Raw genomic sequence first — 18912 nt, 5'->3', positions numbered from 1 at the left:
AAAAATTTTTTTTTCTTACATAAAAAATTAATAAAGCTGCTAAGGAAGGTGTCTATTTAATATTTACATTTAATATTTAATAGAACCAAGTCTGAAAGGGATAGAAGTGAGACCCCAGGGCTCCACAAGAGAGCATACCTTACGAATGGAGATCAGAGGATACTTTTTATTTTTTAGGAAAAAGAGTATTAGCAAACAAAAGTTATTATTTGATTGGAAAGGGAAAATAATATATATGATGTGGTCACAAAGAATGGTAGTAGCTAATAAACTGATAAAAACTATTATGTAAATATTTTATTGTTAATTTTTTCCACTGAGTTGAAATAAAACTTAACTTCTCGAAGTTTCCACTAAGTTTTTCTGCTTAAGACTGTGAATTTACAAATATGGTGAATTCTGTTATATGGTCACTTTCCTAAAAACCAAATGAAAGTCTCCTAATTCATTCAAGCCAGAGATGGAACAGAGAAAAGTGACTCTGGGTAACTTTTGATAATATATATAAAGCATCAAATTGAAATTAATTTGAGAGAGATCTTGTAGCTACACATTCTTTGGAAATTCATTAGTATTATTTCCATGTTGCCAGGAGTATATCCTCAAAGGAGTGGTCAATGCGGCCCTTGGCCAGGAAATGGGTTCGGTGAGTGTGAAATTACTGGTAATCTATAGTTTGCAGTTATAGTGTGTGGAAAAGATCAAAATGAATATTAAAGTTCCACCAGCAATAAGCTTACAAATAGGCTCATCTGAATTTCCTTTTCTTTCTCCATATCTCCCAATGCAGATTCCATTATAAAAAGAATTCTGGGGATCCCTGGGTGGCGCAGCGGTTTGGCGCCTGCCTTTGGCCCAGGGCACGATCCTGGAGACCCGGGATCGAATCCCACATCGGGCTCCCAGTGATGGAGCCTGCTTCTCCCTCTGCCTATGTCTCTGCCTCTCTCTCTCTCTGTGACTATCATAAATAAATAAAAATTTTAAAAAATTTTAAAAAATAAATAAAAATAAAAATAATTCTGTTATTTAAAGACAAAGAGAAAGCTTTAATGCTGCTTCATCTTTTAAATACCCAATTTTTAAGCAGTTTATTTATTTTTAAGATTTTATTTATTCATGAGAGACACACATACACAGAGAGAGAGAGAGAGAGAAGCAGAGACACAGGCAGAGGGAGAAGCAGGCTCCATGCAGGGAGCCTGATGTGGGACTCGATCTCAGGACTCCAGGATCACGCCCTGAGCTGAAAGCAGACACTCAACTGCTGAGCCACCCAGGGGTCCCTTAAACAAGGTTTATATCTAATAACAACTACAAAACATTGCACAGCTTCATTCTTATTTCCAGTGTGTTTGGTTAGCCTTGCACACCTCTTATCTATTATTTTGACATCTATAAAATGGGGATAATTGTTTTTTTGGCAAATACTTTTTTAAACATCAAAACACTGTTTAAAATTAAGTTCTTTTCTGAATATGGCACATTAAGTTCTTCTGGGAACGGAGGGGATATAAATAAATATTTTTATCTCTAGCTCACTCTACAACACCTCATATAGTGGGTAGGCAGTAAATAGTTATTGAGTAAGTGAATGAGTGTTTTGAATTAATACTCCTTTTTATAACCGTGGCTCCTACCATGAGGTCTGATGTGTGATAAAAGAGCAATAAGTATCTGTTGAATGTGTGAATGAATGACTAAATAAATGAATTCATTTAATGAAGTTGCTTTTAGGATAGAGTTTGGGGATTGGATTTTTCTTTCTTCTTTTTTATGTGACCCAGGGTAGGTTTTAATTTAGTTTCAGGTTATAATTTTCTAGTTGCTTACACTAATTAGAATTAGTTTGTTTGGGAGAGGATTTAAAATGAGAGTATATGTTAAGTCCTGGCAAATATTTTAAAATCCTAAAGTTTAATACAAATAAAATATTTTCAGTTTCTACCAGCTATCTCAGCTCTGCTTTGTTTTTCAGAGGGACCATATGAAAATTGCCCAGCAGTTCTTCCAGCTGGTGGGAGGGTCAGCGAGTGAGTGTGGTATGTCTGAAATCAGTACTCATTCACATAATTCATAATTGGAGTTGGTCATATATTGACTGGTGAAGTTTGAGTTTCTGTCCCAGGATACATCTGTCAGGCTTGAAAGCAAAGTATAGAAGTATCAAGTAGGAAGTCCTGTGGGAGAGACACAGAAGACAATGTTGGGTTAGCTCTTCTCAACATTTCAGCTAAGGTGGGATGAGAAATTATATAAATAGAAGAGAATGAATGTAATCTTTAGTTCATGAGAGTTTTTTGTTTTTGTTTTTGTTTTTTTAAAGATTTGTTTATTGGGATCCCTGGGTGGCGCAGCGGTTTGGCGCCTGCCTTTGGCCCAGGGCGTGATCCTGGAGACCCGGGATCGAATCCCACGTCGGGCTCCCGGTGCATGGAGCCTGCTTCTCCCTCTGCCTGTGTCTCTGCCTCTCTCTCTCTCTGTGACTATCATGAATAAATAAATAAAATCTTTAAAAAAAAAAGATTTGTTTATTTATGATAGACATAGAGAGAGAGAGGCAGAGACACAGGAGGGAGAAGCAGGCTCCATGCTGGGAGTCCGATGTGGGACTCCATCCTGGGACTCCAGGATCGCGCCCTGGGCCAAAGACAGGCGCCAAACCACTGAGCCACCCAGGGATCTCCTTCATGAGAGTTTTTAAAGTTTGATTCTGTTTTTGATTTGAAATGTTAACTTTTACTGATTTTTCAAGAGCTCTTTATATATTCAAGTTTTATCATGTCATAGATATTTTTTCTTTTTTTTAAAGAATATTTATTCAATTTATTTTTTTAGAGATTTTATTCATGATTTTTTAAATTTATTTTTAGACACACACACAGAGAGAGAGAGAGAGAGGCAGAGACACAGGCAGAAGGAGAAGCAGGCTCCATGCAGGGAACCTGACATGAGACTCGATCCCAGGTCTCCAGGATCACACCGCAGGCCAAAGGCGGCGCTAAACCACTGAGCCACCGGGGCTGCCCCATAGATATTTTTTCCAGTGGGTCATTTGCCTTTTAATTTTGCTTACCGTATTTTTTCACATAGAAAAATATTTAAATCTTATTTAAGCTTATCTTTTTATAATGATATTTTACATTGGTTTCTAGCTTCAAAAGTGCTTTTGTACCCCCACAGTTATATAATCTTTACTTATATTTCCCATCAGTAGTTTTGTTGCTTCATTTTCATTATTAAAATATTGACTTCATCAGTCAAGATTGTAAGATTTCAGAAAGGGTTATTAAAAGGGCTGGTGGTTAGCCAGTATGAACCAATATGGCTGTTTGTACTAGTTGTCTAAGGCCAGCATCTATTCTGATGAACAGTATTTGTGGTGAACAACAGTAGTTGTTAAATATTTTTAGCACCTGGATATTCATTTTCTTTCAAATATTTCACTAAAACCATTTATTGAATAATATTTCCTTTCTTCATTTGATTCGTTCATGCACAAAAATTTATTGAGGTGTTGGGGATATAGTAGTAAACAAAAGAAACAAGTCCTCCATCCTTGTAGAGCATACAGTCTAGTGGGACAGACAATAAACAAAATAAAGAGATTATATGGTATATATGCCGTAATAAGTGCTATGGGGAAAAAATTGAACAGAGCAAGAACAAACAGGAGTGCCAGTGGCAAGGGTGGGCATTATACTAATTCTCTATCTCAAACAGGAATCCGCTAACACAGAAAGTTGGTCAGGATCAGGATCAGATGGTTCCATGGCAAATTATTTTCTCCATTGAAGTGCTAGGCTGTCTTAGATGAGTGATGATGGAGACTAAGCTCTGTTAATTGAATGTGCATATGTCAGAGTGTGTGAAAGACTCAAAGCTCTGGAAAAAAATCTGAGGAATATTGTAGACTGCAAGGTGTGTGTTTTTCTGGAGTCTGTAAGTTAGCCCCGAGAGATTATTGGCTACTCTCAAGTACTGTGACCTCCATTATGCTGAGGTTTTGTCCACTGAATAGAAACTATAATTTCATAGTCTTGAAAAATGTCTTGGAATACATTCCTATCTCTAAATTATAAAGTAACTCAAATTTTAGCTAAGAGAACTTCCAGTTTCATGAATTTACCTGGTTTCTTTTCCTATTCCATTTCAGATACAATACCTGGGAGGCAGTGCATGGCTTCTTGTTTCTTTCTGCTTAAGCAATTCGATGATGTCTTGATTTACCTCAACTCATTTAAGGTCAGTATAGAAGTTTCTAGATGAGTTTGTCTACCAAATACTATTTATAATGTGTCAGAAGTAAGATAGTTTTAGAGATGGCCCTTTTACTACAATGGCATTGATGGTGTCTGCTAATTCCTTACGATTATCTTTGAGTTTACCCAGTATAACCGATATGTTATATATTCTATGTTAATACTCAATGTGACCTATTCTTGGGATGTTTTTCAGAGTTACTTTTACAATGATGACATCTTTAACTTTAATTATGCCCAAGCCAAAGCTGCAACAGGCAATACCAGCGAGGGTGAAGAGGTGGGTACATGCTTTTGATGCATTTGAATGATTCTATTTAAAAACATTGTTATCTAACTTTTTGAGACACCTCTATACTGTTTTCCAGAGTGAAACAAAACAGATGAACATAGGGGAAAGAAAAAAAAGAGAGAGGCAAACCATGAAACCTCTTAACTGTAGAGAACAAACTGAGGGTTGCTGGAGGGAAGACGTGGGGGATGGACTAAATGGGGAATGAGGATTATGGAGGGCACTTTTGCTGAGCACTGGCTGTTGTATGTTAAGTGTTGAATCACTAAATCACCTGAAAGTAATATTACACTGTATGTTAGCTAACTGGAATTTAAAAACTGAAAAAAATAATAAAAAGAAAAACATTGCTATCTTTTTCTTACTGAAATAAAATGTTCAAGGGCAAAGGATTATGAAAAGTTCTTATGTTGTTAGGTTACATTAAAAAGTACAAAAAAAAAAAAAAAAGTACAGGGATCCCTGGGTGGCGCAGCGGTTTGGCGCCTGCCTTTGGCCCAGGGCGCGATCCTGGAGACCTGGGATCGAATCCCACGTCGGGCTCCCGGTGCATGGAGCCTGCTTCTCCCTCTGCCTGTGTCTCTGCCTCTCTCTCTCTCTCTCTCTCTGTGTGACTATCATAAATAAATAAAATTAAAAAAAAAAAAAAGTACAATGTGTGCAGCCCAGGTGGCTCAGCGATTTAGTGCCACCTTCAGCCCAGAGTGTGATCCTGGAGACCCAGGATCGAGTCCCACATTGGGCTCCCTGCATGGAGCCTGCTTCTCCCTCTGCCTGTGTCTCTGCCTCTGTCTCTCTCTCTCTCTCCCTCTGTCTCTCATGAGTAAATAAATAAAATCCTTAAAAAAATAAAAAATAAAAAGTATAACGTGAATAGACCAACAGATTTTATAATCATATTAACGTTTTCCTTTTTCTGATATATTTTATAAAAGCAACACAAAAGTATACAGCTTGATGATTTTTTAAAGTGAACGTACCCAAATAATCAGTCCTCAGATCATGAAACAGCATTACCCTAACCCTGTAATTGTAGGAACCCCTCATCTCCTTGAGTCCGTCCCTTTCTCCCACGGCTAACTGCTGTTTTGACTTCTAACTCCATAAACTGATTTACCTGAATCATTCAAAGCAATAAAGTTGAATTATTCGATTTTGTTATTATTTAGCAAAATTGTTCCACTTGTTATTATTCAAACTCTAATTCTACCTTACACGATTTTGTCTTCTTTGGGAGTTATTTTAAAATGTGTGTCATGATTTTCAAATATGTGTATTATCTTTCCCAGGCTATTTCATTTTGATTTCTAACTTCATCATATTGTGGTCATCCAGTGTGCTCTGTATTACACTAGTCCTTCAAAATTTGTTGAGACTTGCTTTACTGCTCAGTAACATGGTCATGTGTCGTTGAACAAAATAGGTGTTATGTGATTGTTATTTTGTTCAAATCTTCTATATCCTTACCAACCTTTTTCAGTCATCTTGTGATATCAATAACTGAGAGAAGTGTGTCTACATCACCACAGTTTTGTCCTTTTCTTTTTTTTTAAGATTGTATTTATTTATTCATGAGAGACAGAGAGAGAGAGAGAGAGGCAGAGACACAGGCAGAGGGAGAAGCAGGCTCCATGCAGGGAGCCCGACATGGGACTCGATCCTGGGACTCCAGGATCACGCCCTGGGCTGAAGGCAGACGCTCAACCACTGAGCCACCCAGGTGTCCTCCAGTTTTGTCCTTTCCTTAGCAGCCTGTAGAGGATTTGACCGTCTGTAAGGCTACACTAAATATTAATCAAAGGCAACCCAATACGGTATTTTTACTGCAAAAATAAACTCCTGTTTATTCCTTTTCTTTCCTCTTCTTGCAGGTTTTCCTTTTAATCCAAAGTGAGAAGATGAAAAATGATTACATTTACCTCAGTTGGTTAGCTCGGTGCTGTGAGTCTTCTTTTAAATGTTACAGAGGAATCCTCTTTTTATTCTCTGTTGCATAATCTTCTGGATGGAAATTACAGCAAACGTTCCTAATTTTATTTCATAGGATGAGTAAACACTGAAATTAAGCATCATTAATACTATTCAGTAAGGATGGTCATATACCTGCATTACATACATTTATCTCGTGATTAGTTCTGCCATACAGTGTTGGCCTAGCATCAACAGCCTGAAAGATGCCAAGTTCTTCCATCAGCCCTGTTAAAGTTTTCAGAATCTCAGTTTACAGGTCCTTTTCTAAATGAGACTGTTATGCTAATTTTACCTTTTTATTATGATGCAGACCTGAAAAGTGGTAAAATGTCAAAAACATACTATTTTTGTATATTTTATAGCCCAAAACCTCTGTCTTGTCTGTCTACCCCCTCTTCATTATGTTTCCTTGCTCCTTTTTTTCACCTGGATTTAAAATGTTCACAGAGTTTTTGAAGTCATAGGAAGATTTCTGTAATCAGATGTTCTAAGTGAGGCTGAAGCTATAAGTAGGATTGAATGAATGATAGTGCCTTTTAAGCAGATGAGCAAAGTGGGAACTACTGAAAATCAACCCAATCTAAAAAATCAGTAATTATTTTATATATGGTAAAATTCTGACGGAAAATCAGCTTAATGTAACATTGCAAACTTTCTCCATAAGAGCTGTTTACCGTTTCTTTGTTTGCTTGGAACATACAACCAAATGCAAAGAATAGAAGTTGTAGAATTGTATTTCCTGTACGTTTAAGAGGCACAAATCTTTGCTTCTTTTTGTAGATATCATGAACAAGAAACCAAGACTAGCCTGGGAACTTTATCTCAAGATGGAAACCTCTGGAGAGTCCTTTAGCCTCTTACAGCTCATTGCTAATGACTGCTACAAGGTGAGTTTGAGTGAGATCTAAAGGGAAAACTAAAGATCAGTCTCAAGTGCTACACTGATTAAGTATTAGGGAGAGGTGCCTAGAGATTAAATGGCCATTGGTGAGAGGATTCACATCTGACTATCAGAAATGTCATCTCTGGGGCATGGCTGGCTCAGTTGGAAGAGCATGTGACTCAATCTTAGGATTTAGAGTTCAAGCCCCATGTTGGATATAGAGATTACTTAAAAATAAAACCTTTAGGGTCACCTGTGTGGCTTAGTTGATAGGTGGCTGACTCATGATCTCAACTCAGGTCATGATCTCAGGGTCGTGAGTTCAGGCCCCCTGTTGGGCTCCATGCTGGATGTGGAGCCTATTTTATTTTTATTATTATTATTTTTTTAAGATTTTATTTATTTATTCATGAGAGACACACAGAGAGAGGAAGAGACACAGGCAGAGGGAGAAGCAGGCTCCACGCAGGGAGCCTGACATGGGACTCGATCCCCAGTCTCCAGGATCACGTCCTGGGCTGAAGGTGGCGCTAAACCGCTGAGCCACCCGGGCTGCCGTGGAGCCTACTTTAATAAATGAATAAATAAATGAATAAGATATTTAAAAAAGAAAAATATAGGGCAGCCTGGGTGGCTCAGTGGTTTAGCGCCTCCTTCAGCCCAGGGCGTGATCCCAGAGTCCCGGGATCCAGTCCCATGTCAGGCTCCCTGCATGGAGCCTGCCTCTCCCTCTGCCTGTGTCTCTGTCTCTGTCTCTCTCTGTGTGTCTCTCATGAGTAAATAAATAAAATCTTAAAAATATATATATATCATCCCTTTTAGGAACAAACTGAACTCAAGAGTTAGCATTTTAGGGTTTTATATGTACGTCAAGAATGTATACATATAAATAAAATATAGCACAATATATATGAAACAATGATTTAAAGAGATTGTTTTAGATTTCTAAAGGTTGTGTTTGAGTCTTTAGATACCATCCAAGTAGAGGTATTCATCTGGTAGTTGGAAATTTGGCTCTGAAACTCAAGAAAGATGTCCTCTGACATCTAGAGACTAGATTTAGAGAAATCATCACCATTTCAATAGTAATTGAAGCCTCCAAAAATGAGATTACCCAAGTAAGGAAGTAAAGTGAGAAGAGTAGAGAGTTGCAAACCAATCCTGGGGAAATACTTAGGTACAAATAGTAGATGAAAGACAAAGGAACCAGAAACAGAATAAAAAAGCAACCAAATTTAGTAAAGGACTGGCTCTTTATGTATGTATGTGGGAGCAGGGGTGTGTGTATGTGCAGGGGTGTGTGTAGGGAGTTGAAAAAGCAGAGAGAAGGAGGGAGGACTTTTGGGCTCTATATATAGGCCCTATATATCATCCTATATATTAAAAGCTTTTTTACAAATTAGTCTCAAATAGGAAACTCCTTTTTTTGGAATATTTCTTCCTGTTAGGTAAATGTTAGGTATAGAGGGTCTAGTGTTAAATTAATTAATAATAGCTCATTTTAGAGTGAATCACTGCTAAAAGAAAGTGAATCGCCATCAGTGGAAAAGGTTTTAAAACATAGGAAACTTAAAAATGTTTGATATGACTTAGTAGATGGCAAAGATGAAGTGAGTTAAAGGAGGCAGAGGGGAAAGAAAACATTCAGGAATTTAGTTCATTTGTACATGTATTAAATCTGAAGTGTGTTTGGGGCTCCATGTAGAGATATTACATGTGGGAAATTATCAGAGTGTTCATGTGAGAGGTCAGAATTAGAGATGTAGTTTTAGAAGTTCACAGTAGGGGCACGTGGATAACTTAGTTAAGCATCCAACTCTTGATTTTGGTTCAGGTCATGATCCCAGGGTCATGGGATTGGCTGTGCGTGTGCTGGGCATGGAGGCTGCTTAGGAGTCACTCTCTGTCCTCTCCTCCCTCTTCCTTTGCCCCTCCTCTCTCCCAACCCATGCACATGCCCCCCCCCCCCCAAAAAAAAGGAAAAAAAAATTAACAGTAGTTAATGGTGATGGTGGTAGTGGTAGTAATAGTAGTAGTAATAGTAGCAGCAGCAGTAGTAGCAGCAGAGTATGGGAGAGAATGAGGTTAACCAGTGAATGGGGTAAGGAACCACATGAACACCAGAGTTTAAGGGATAGAAATAGAAGAATCAGTGCAAGAGACAGAGGATGAAGATGGACAAAAAGGAAAGAAAAGAACCAGGAAGGATATAAAAAGTGCTTTTCATTCCTCTTTTTCTTGTTCCTATTTTATCAAAAGCCAAGGGAGGAGAATGTTAAATCTGCAACCTGATGGAATTGTATGAGACCTGAGAAAACAATAGTGGATAGAGAAGAGAATGAGATTAGAAAACAGACTCAGTAAGTGTAGACGACAGTCAAAAAAAAAAAGTGCTAAAGATAAGGGGGAAATGTGTTGCTAACTTAAAAGGGAAAACACAGATTTAGGGGTAGGGGAGTATTTTTGCAGATGGTGGGAGTTCTTTTTTCTTTTACAGTAGGGAGTAAAAGTATATCCTTAGCCGGAGGAGCTGTTAAACAGGGAGATTAAAGATTCAAGAGAGCGGGAACATTTTTGATGGAGGAAGGCCCTAAAAGAGATGAGAGAAAGATGGAGTAAAGATCAAAGGAAGATAACAGGGATCCCTGGGTGGCGCAGCGGTTTGGCGCCTGCCTTTGGCCCAGGGCGCGATCCTGGAGACCCGGGATCGAATCCCGCGTCAGGCTCCCGGTGCATGGAGCCTGCTTCTCCCTCTGCCTGTGTCTCTGCCTCTCTCTCTCTCTCTGTGTGACTATCATAAATAAATAAAAATAAAACAAATAAACAAACAAACAAAGGAAGGTAACAATCTCAATAAACAATTTAGTATTACCTATTGTCTCAGTGGTCCCATGACCACCCACTAGTTTGGTGAGCCACTGGAACAGTTCACATGACTCAAAGTTACACTCATGGCTAAGTTTTATTACAATTTAGAAAAAGCAGGAAAAAGATATATATAGCACACTGGAGAGGTCAAGTCAGATTTTTTTGTCCTCCTTCTGTGCTAATTGCACAATCATGTATTTCTTCAGCTGCAAACTACAGAGACATATGCAAGATATCCCTGTCCAGGAAAAACAGAAAGGGCAAAGAGGAAAAAAAATGTCAGAATTAAGTCCTAACATGGCAATAATTGCATTAAATGTAAATGGTCTAAATATACCAATTAAAAGACAGATATTGACAGAGTGGATAAGAAACCATGACCCAACTATGTGCATTTTATAAGAAACTCACTTCAAATATAATGATATAGGTAGGTTGAAAGTAAAAGGATGAAAAAAATATATACTGTGAAACAGGCAGCTTCTTTAACAAACAAACGTATGCTTACCATATGACCCAGCAATCACCCTTCTGGGCATTTATCCCAGAGAAATGAAAACTGTGTCCACACAAATACCTATTCCCAATGTTAACAGCAGCTTTATCTGTCATAGCCAAAAACTGGAAATGATCCAAGTGTCCTTTGGTAGTGAATGGTTAAACAAACTGGTTTGGCATGGACTACTACTCATTAATAAACAGGAATGGTGATGACAAGCCTGACTCCATTTCTTGATGTTTGAATGCTGACAGCTTTTAAGTTCCACCCTTCCCTCTTCCCCTTGTACCCCATATCTGGACAAAATGATAAGAAATGCTACACACTCCTCTGGCGCCATCAGATGATTCAAACCACACAAGACCCTGCTCCTGCTCAGGAACCTCATCCCAGCCCCACCCCCAACTGCAATAAAAACCCAGCCAGTCTCCTTGCCTTGCTGTCTCAGGCCATTTTGAACCTGCTTGAGAGGCCTGCCCTACTTCCCCCGCAGATCTCAATTATGTAAGTAAGAAATCTTCCCATGCTTTCTTAGTGTATCACCACTCTTGACATCCAAACCAAACTTTGGGCGGAGATCCCTCCTGCTTTTTCAGAGTTATATAATAAGAGCAAACTATTGGTACACACAGTAAGTTGGATTTTTTTTTTTTTAACTGAAGTATAGTTGACACACAATATCACATTAGTTTCAGGCATACAACATAGTGATTCAACAGCTCTATATATGCTCACAAGTGTAGCTACTGCCTGTCACTATACAACAGTATTATAAACCATTGACTCTATTTCTTACACTGTACCAAAATAACTTGGACTAATAAGGAATAACAAGGACATTATGCTGAGTGAAGAAAAGCCAATCTCAAAGGGTCCCATACTGCTTGATTTCATATATACATAACATTGGTGAAATGACAAAATTGTAGAAATGTAGAACAAATTAGTGATTGTTGGGGGTTATGGACTGTGAGCAGGGAGGGGAGCACATATGACTATAAATAGGTAGCAAAGCTTGGTGGTGATGGAATAGTTCTGTATCTTGATAGCAGTGGTAGTTACGTGAATCTACACATTTGATAAAATGACAGAACTAAACACACACTTTGTAGCAATGTCAACTTCCTGGTTTCGATACTGTGATATTATACTATAGTAAACTGGAGGAATTGGGTGAAAGGTACATGGGACCTCTTTGTACTATCTTCAGTAACTTCCTGTAAATCTAGAAATAAAAAGTTCTAAAAAATGAACCAACTAGAGCTATATCCAGCAATATAGATGCATCTTAACATATGCAAGACACAAAAGACTATATAGGTAGTCATATAGATAAAGTTTTGAGCAGCACATTTTAATTATATTGTCTAAAGGCATATACATAGGTAATAAAACTGTAAAAAAAAAAGTCAGACTTCTTTTTTTAAAGATTTTATTTATTTATTCATGAGAGACACAGAAAGGCAGAGACATCGGCAGAAGGAGATAGATGCAGGCTCCCTCTAGGGAGCCCATTGTGTGACTTAATCCTGGAATCCCAGGATTGCGCCCTGAGCCAAAGGCAGAAGCTCAACCACTGAGCCATCCAGGTGTCCCAAAGTGAAGGACTTTTAACAAAAACTGATGACCATAAAAGTTGGAATAGTAGTTGCTTCTGGAGGGAAGGAGAAAGTTGCCATCTGGAAGCAACACACAGAGAGCGTCTGTTTTGCTGTCAATGTCTTGGTTTGTGACCTGGGTGGTGATTATACTTGCATTCATTTTATAGGCGTTAAACTGTACATTTATGTTTCATACACCACTCACATTGTTATTTGACCAGAAATAATTTGAATAGAACATAAGAAGAAAGATTAACCTTGAAAAGGAATAAGAACACTTCTTCCTCTAAAATGGGCAGAAATGAGGGAAGGATGATGAAAGTGCAAGTATAATTTGAATCGAAGGGAGGAAAGTTGTGTCTCCTCCCCTGAAGGATAGAAAACACTAAGCTAAGAATGCAATAGAGATCTTCAGGAAATTACAAAAGGTTTAGAACAACAGTTTACAGGAATGGAGAGGTAACTAAACCACCTTGATCAAGGGGAATTACCCAGCAATTTGAAGCCTTCAGGGAAATGGCAATACTACATTTATGATTGCCAGCCAAGAAAATTCATCTAAGCAAAACTTAATCCTATTAGGCATGCTCTTATGAGGCCAAGGAGATGTGTAATATATTTGGGAAAGAAGTCTGTCAAAATGAATTAAACGTTTAGAAGATTTGGTGTTTAGAGTAGTAGTATCCATCTAGGCATTTTGAGAATTTAGGAACAAGGTCAGGGAAAGTACTGTTCTCTTGGGTTGAACATGGTCAAATTAGCATAAAATGAAATATAGTAGTAATCTACAAAATGTATTGAGGAAACATGAAAGATACCTTGCTCAAATCACAATCATCAGTTTATCATCAAGATTTCGCTATAATTAGGGACATCTGGGTGGCTCAGCAGTTGAGCATCTGCCTTCGGCTCAGGCTGTGATTCCAGGGCCCTGGGATCGAGTCCTGCAACAGGCTCCCTGTGAGGAGCCTGCTTCTCCTTCTGCCTGTGTCTCGCCTCTCTTTGTGTGTGTGTCTCTCATGAATCTTTAAAATCTAAAATCTTTAAAAAAGATTTTATTTATTCATTCATGAGAGACACAATGAGAGAGAGAGAGAGAGAATGAGAGAGAGAGGCAGAGACACAGGCAGAAGGAGAAGCAGGCTCCATGCAGGGAGCCCAATGTGGGTCTTGATGCTGGGACTCCACAATCTCGCCCTGGGCGGAAGGCAGGCACTAAACCACTGAGCTACCCAGGCGTCCCTAAATAAATAAAGTCTTAAAAAAAAAAAAAAAAAAAGATTTCACTATAATTAGGAGAAATGACAAATGTGATTACAGCATAACTTGACTTATATGTAAAAAAAATTTTTTTTTTGTCAAAAAGTGAATGAAGGTGCTGATATAAATTGAATCGTGTACTTAAATTGTGCTTTTCCTTTTTGTTTTAATAAGAAATTGAAATTTATCTAGTTTGCTACTGAAAATGTTATCACCAACCATACATTCTTTTATACAGTTCTATTTCATGATATCTTTACATTTAGTTTCATTTGGTACAATCTTTTGGATACAAGTATCATCACAATACTTTCTTTTAATCAGATGGGCCAGTTCTATTATTCAGCCAAAGCTTTTGATGTCTTAGAGAGGCTGGATCCCAACCCTGAATATTGGGAAGGCAAGAGGGGTGCCTGTGTGGGCATTTTCCAGATGATCTTAGCTGGAAGAGAACCCAAGTAAGTAATCACACAAGAGACACTACCTCTATTCTTTTGCTGGTTTGTGAGGGAAAAGAATTGTTTTCTTAAATGCCATGTTCTGAAAACCCAAAACTATAATGATGAATAAAAGATTAAGGTGGGGATCCCTGGGTGGCGCAGTGGTTTGGCGCCTGCCTTTGGCCCAGGGCGCGATCCTGGAGACCCGGGATCGAATCCCACGTCGGGCTCCCGGTGCAGGGAGCCTGCTTCTCCCTCTGCCTGTGTCTCTGCCTCTCTCTCTCTCTCTCTTTCTGCGACTATCATAAATAAATTAAAAAAAAAAAAGATTAAGGTGTTTCATGTTTCTATCTGACTTTTATCCTCCAGAAATTTTTATGTCGTAAAATCAGGTCATCCCAAATCATATGTACTGGGGACATTGAGTATACTATACTATATACTATAGCTTTCATATGTAAGAGCAAGATCTGTATTTGGCTCCAAATGAATCGTCATTTTCATAAACAAAGTCTTTTTCAGTCTCTTGTACTCCTTCTTTGCCTGTTGTTTTTTTCATGTCTTTTAGTTTAGGCTTCAAAGAATTAGGAATGGAGTGGGTATGGTTGATAATTGTAATTCTTTTTTTTTTCTTTTGCCTTCTCATATTCCAGGAAGTACTAAGATGGTAGATTTACATAAAATTAAGTAACATACAGCTCCACTTGTAACAAACTGAAAATACTTAAAACTAAATTCAGTTTTCTAAAAATAACCTTGTGGAATGTATTTATTAGTATACGAATAGGACATGTGATTATTTTTTAAAAGTAAACAATCTATCAAAAATTACTTCCTGCCTTGTGTCTACTTCCAATCCTAAACACAAGTTTAAAGAATTTTAGGTGAAAGAAGATGCTTGAGGGAAAAAAATAGAAAATATGAGTGAACTCTTAGGGAAGAGGATCAATGGGCAGTCACCTATACATTTGATAAGGCAATAGGAAAGTTTTATTTTTTTTTAAGTTTTTTTTTTTAAGATTTATTTACTTATTTATGATAGAGAGAGAGAGAGAGAAGAGAAAGGCAGAGACACAGGCAGAGGGAGAAGTAGGCTCCATGCCGGGAGCCCGATACGGGACTCAATCCCGGGACTCCAGGGATCGTGCCCTGGGCCAAAGGCAGGCGCCAAATCGCCAAGCCACCCAGGGATCCCCAATAGGAAAGTTTTAGTATGCATTACTTAAAACATGAGTTTTAATTTTAATTAAATTTAAATTACTGAAAACATAAATACTGGGAGTGGGGTACCTGGTTGCCTCCATCAATTAAGCATCCAATTCTTATCAGCTCAAGGTGTTGATCTTAGGATCATGAGTTCAAGCCCCACATTGGGAGCCTACTTAAACAAACAAACAAACAAAAAAAAAACATAACTACTGGGTTTTTGCTAAATCTTGGCCCTGAACTTTCCTGTCTTCTATATGTGTTAATATATTAATTTTCTTGAAGAAATCATTCGTTCCTCTGGCTTTGTAAAAAAATTTTTTTTAGATTTTATTTATTTATTCATGAGAGACAGACAGAGAGAGAGAGGCAGAGATACAGGCAGAGGGAGAAGCAGGCTCCATGGAGGGAGCCCAACACGGGACTTGATCCCGGGTCCCCAGCATCAGGCCCTGGGCTGAAGGCGGCACTAAATCGCTGAGCCACCCAGGCTGCCCTGGCTTTGTAAAATTTAACAAATAATGGCATTGACTCTCAGTTTATGGTGATTGCCACCTTAAAGAAAGAAGAACTTGGATTCAGAGAAGCAACTTGTTAGTACAGAGCTAGAATTTGAACCCAACTCTTTGAACCTAGCTCCTTGATACACCTTTTTTCTACGGGGTCAAAAGAATAGGCGTAGAAATAGAAACACTAATGTCATATTAGGACAGAAAGATTAACAGCATGTATATAGATAGTATAAGTAAACAAGTGAAATTTGGGTTGGTTAGAAGGATTTCATAGAATTTCCATTTTACTATACCACTGTAAAAATAGAAGGCTTGGAAGTTCATAACTATTTGTGAATACACAGTAAAATAATCTGTTACCAAAGATGCTCTACTGGAAGTATGTGAAGAACAAGTACAAGTTTATTTTACCTGTTAATTTACATGGTTTATTGAAACGCTTTATCCTTTCAAATCTTTTCCTCAGAGAGACCCTTCGAGAAGTGCTCCATTTACTGAGAAGCACAGGTAACACCCAAGTGGAGTACATCATCCGGATCATGAAGAAATGGGCCAAAGAAAACAGAGTGCCTATCTAAAATAGCTCCAGAGTCCTAGGTAACCAGTCACCACTTTGATGTGAAATTGGAAATCATTTTCCTCTAGTTTAATGTAAGATGCAGGGCTCTGTTCTTTGACATTTCCTTCCTTGCCCTTCAAGCATCAAGATCAGTGACTGACTTGCTTAGAACTAGCTTCCTGGCTGAACTAAGCACCATAGTCCATGCTATGGTCCCCATATGATCCAACTAGCAATAAGACTTTGGACTTGTCTGGTGCCTTTCTTCCAAAAGTACTCAGAGAACTCTTATATGATTTACTGACTTTAAGGAGAATGGCATCATTTTTTTTTAAATATTGGCATTCCATGATACTTTCCCCTCGCTGCAATAACAATTGCCTTTAATGCTCAAGAGGCACCATCATTCTACAGTCTTCATCTTGCCCATCTTGCCCATCTTATCCCATTTTACTAGAAAATTCCATAAAGAATTTTGTAATGCATTTCTGAATCTTGGGAGAGCAGAGGTCATAAATAGTGATATGAGTCGAAGAGTGGCAGGAAGATCCCTTATCAAACTCATTAATGGCTAATGAACTTCAGGGATTACTCTTTCAGTAATTCTGATGATAAATAACATGGTACACTGAAGCAACAGGAGTATTGCAGTTTTTCAGAAGGTGAGTACCATAGAAAAAAACCCATGTGGTATATCTACAAATGTTCAAGAAATAGTATACCGATTGCATTAGTCACTCCTCCAGTATATTTTAGGGAACAAAACAGGCTAGGCATTGTTTTTTCATATATCTTGTTCAATAGACCTCAATTTTGAAAGTAGGGCTGCAAAGATCAAACATATGCAGTGTAGCTGTTAATTAATGTAATGATAATAAAGCATGGATTGTGCGGAGTCCTTTGAGGAATCTCCTAATGGCTGAACTCTGTCCTAAGTCATATTCCAGCCCCATGTTTCTGAGCTCTTGCAACACAAACCTATTATACAACTGAGCAGTTTTAGACTGGCAACTAATGTTCAGAAAATAGACGTACATGTTTTTCTGTACCAGATTACCTTTGTTTCTATACCATGCATTTTGTTTCTATTAGTGTAAGGTCCGCAGCATTACAGGTGTAGAAAGTGCAGAGCTGTCCCCTTCCAGCATGCGAACTGAAAGAAAGTCCTAATTCCTTGGAGCACTCCAGACAGCTTAGAGAATTCGCATCTGCACTGCCTGGGCTGATACACCTATGCCCCCAGTGTGCGCCCAGCCCACTGGGCGCACACTGTGGCTGAGGAAGTTATGCAGAACGGAGCCAGAAACACGGCAGGGGAGCAGTCTAGGAGAGAAGATGAGGTTCTGCAGGGAGCCTTTGCCTTCTGGATGGTTGTGAGGGGTTCTTTTAGTTCCTGTCTTTTATCTTAGACCCAGATCTAACCCATTCAGAGCACGGGTCAAAACAAACTGGCCTGAATAACTGAATTTTAGAAAACAAAATCATATTTTTTCATATGCCAAAAGCTGCTTTGTCATTACATTTTCCTACTTTTTCAGTAGTTGGTTCTCAGCATCTAGGGTACTAGATGGATGAGAGCTGGACAGAGCAGGCTTTAAATTTAGTTATCTTGTGATTTTTACTTGCACTCACGTAAAATATTTGGAAACATAAGAGTGGAAAAAGACAGATGGAACTCCTCAGTGGCTTTTGGCAATGAAATTTGTCTTCCAGTTAATTGCTATTATTTTCAAATTTCCTAGACTTAATAAGCTTTTACATTGATGGTGATTTACTGTTAAATGAGTTTTTGTGGAATTTAACAATCTAGCTTCTCCCTGCCATTGTCCTGTCTTTTGAGAAAAGCAGATACTCCAAAACTAGCAATTCCTGGAATTTTAAACTAATTTCTAAAAAGTTTTTAATCTATAGTATTGAGCCAAAAAAGCATAGTCTAGTTTAAGAGGGATACCATCCAATTCTGTTAGTAAGGATAGCTACTTTTAAACTATTGGCGGGGTCTCAAGATTGCTTGGCAGTTTTTCTTATATGTGATGATACAGGAGAGAAGAGGGTACAGGCTTAGGAATGTAGTGTCATATGTACAGTTCAGAACATCAATGTACTATTAATAGTTGGTAGCAAATTTTACTTGCAAATGGAAAATTTTTAAAATTATTTTTGTACTTCAAAAGAATTATTATATTGTACTGCAATATACTCAAATTAAAGTTTATTATTTGGTCTTATGGTATTCTGTTGAGTGCGGTGAATGCAGGTCTTGGGTATGTCATGTGCCTTCCCCTGCCTCTTTTTTTTAAAAATTAAAAAAAAAATTTATTCATGAGAGACACACAGAAAGAGAGAGGCAGACACATAGGCAAAGGGAGAAGCAGCTCCCTATGGGGAGCCCATGTGGGACTCAATCCTAGGGCCCCAGGATCATGACTTGAGCCAAAGGCAGATGTTCAACCACTGAGTCACCCAGGTGCCCTACCTTCTCCTCTTTCTTGACCCCAGAATAGAGGGGAAAAACAAAGTTTGGGGCTCCACAGTTAACTCTTTATGAGAGAGGAAAGT

The 18912-nt window shown here is 38.3% G+C and overlaps 1 protein-coding gene across 3 annotated transcripts in view; it reads left to right on the top strand.

Annotated features, from left to right (window-relative positions):
- TTC26 (tetratricopeptide repeat domain 26) overlaps window positions 1-18581 on the top strand; it is a 52695-nt gene extending 34114 nt beyond the window's left edge. For all 3 annotated transcript variants that reach the window (XM_025433859.3, XM_025433858.3, XM_035699954.2), the window contains 8 exons: window positions 593-646; window positions 1979-2042; window positions 4157-4245; window positions 4459-4542; window positions 6426-6495; window positions 7306-7412; window positions 13961-14094; window positions 16261-18581. In XM_025433859.3, coding sequence (XP_025289644.1) covers window positions 593-646; window positions 1979-2042; window positions 4157-4245; window positions 4459-4542; window positions 6426-6495; window positions 7306-7412; window positions 13961-14094; window positions 16261-16372 — 714 coding nt within the window. In that variant the 3' untranslated portion in view covers window positions 16373-18581. The remainder of the gene's footprint in view (window positions 1-592; window positions 647-1978; window positions 2043-4156; window positions 4246-4458; window positions 4543-6425; window positions 6496-7305; window positions 7413-13960; window positions 14095-16260) is intronic.
- Window positions 18582-18912: the final 331 nt, after the last annotated feature.

The sequence above is a fragment of the Canis lupus genome, chromosome 16, assembly GCF_003254725.2.
Source record: "Canis lupus dingo isolate Sandy chromosome 16, ASM325472v2, whole genome shotgun sequence".
NCBI lineage: Eukaryota > Metazoa > Chordata > Mammalia > Carnivora > Canidae > Canis > Canis lupus.
The sequence above is the reverse complement of the archived record's forward strand: the minus strand, read 5'-3'. Positions and strand labels throughout refer to the sequence as shown.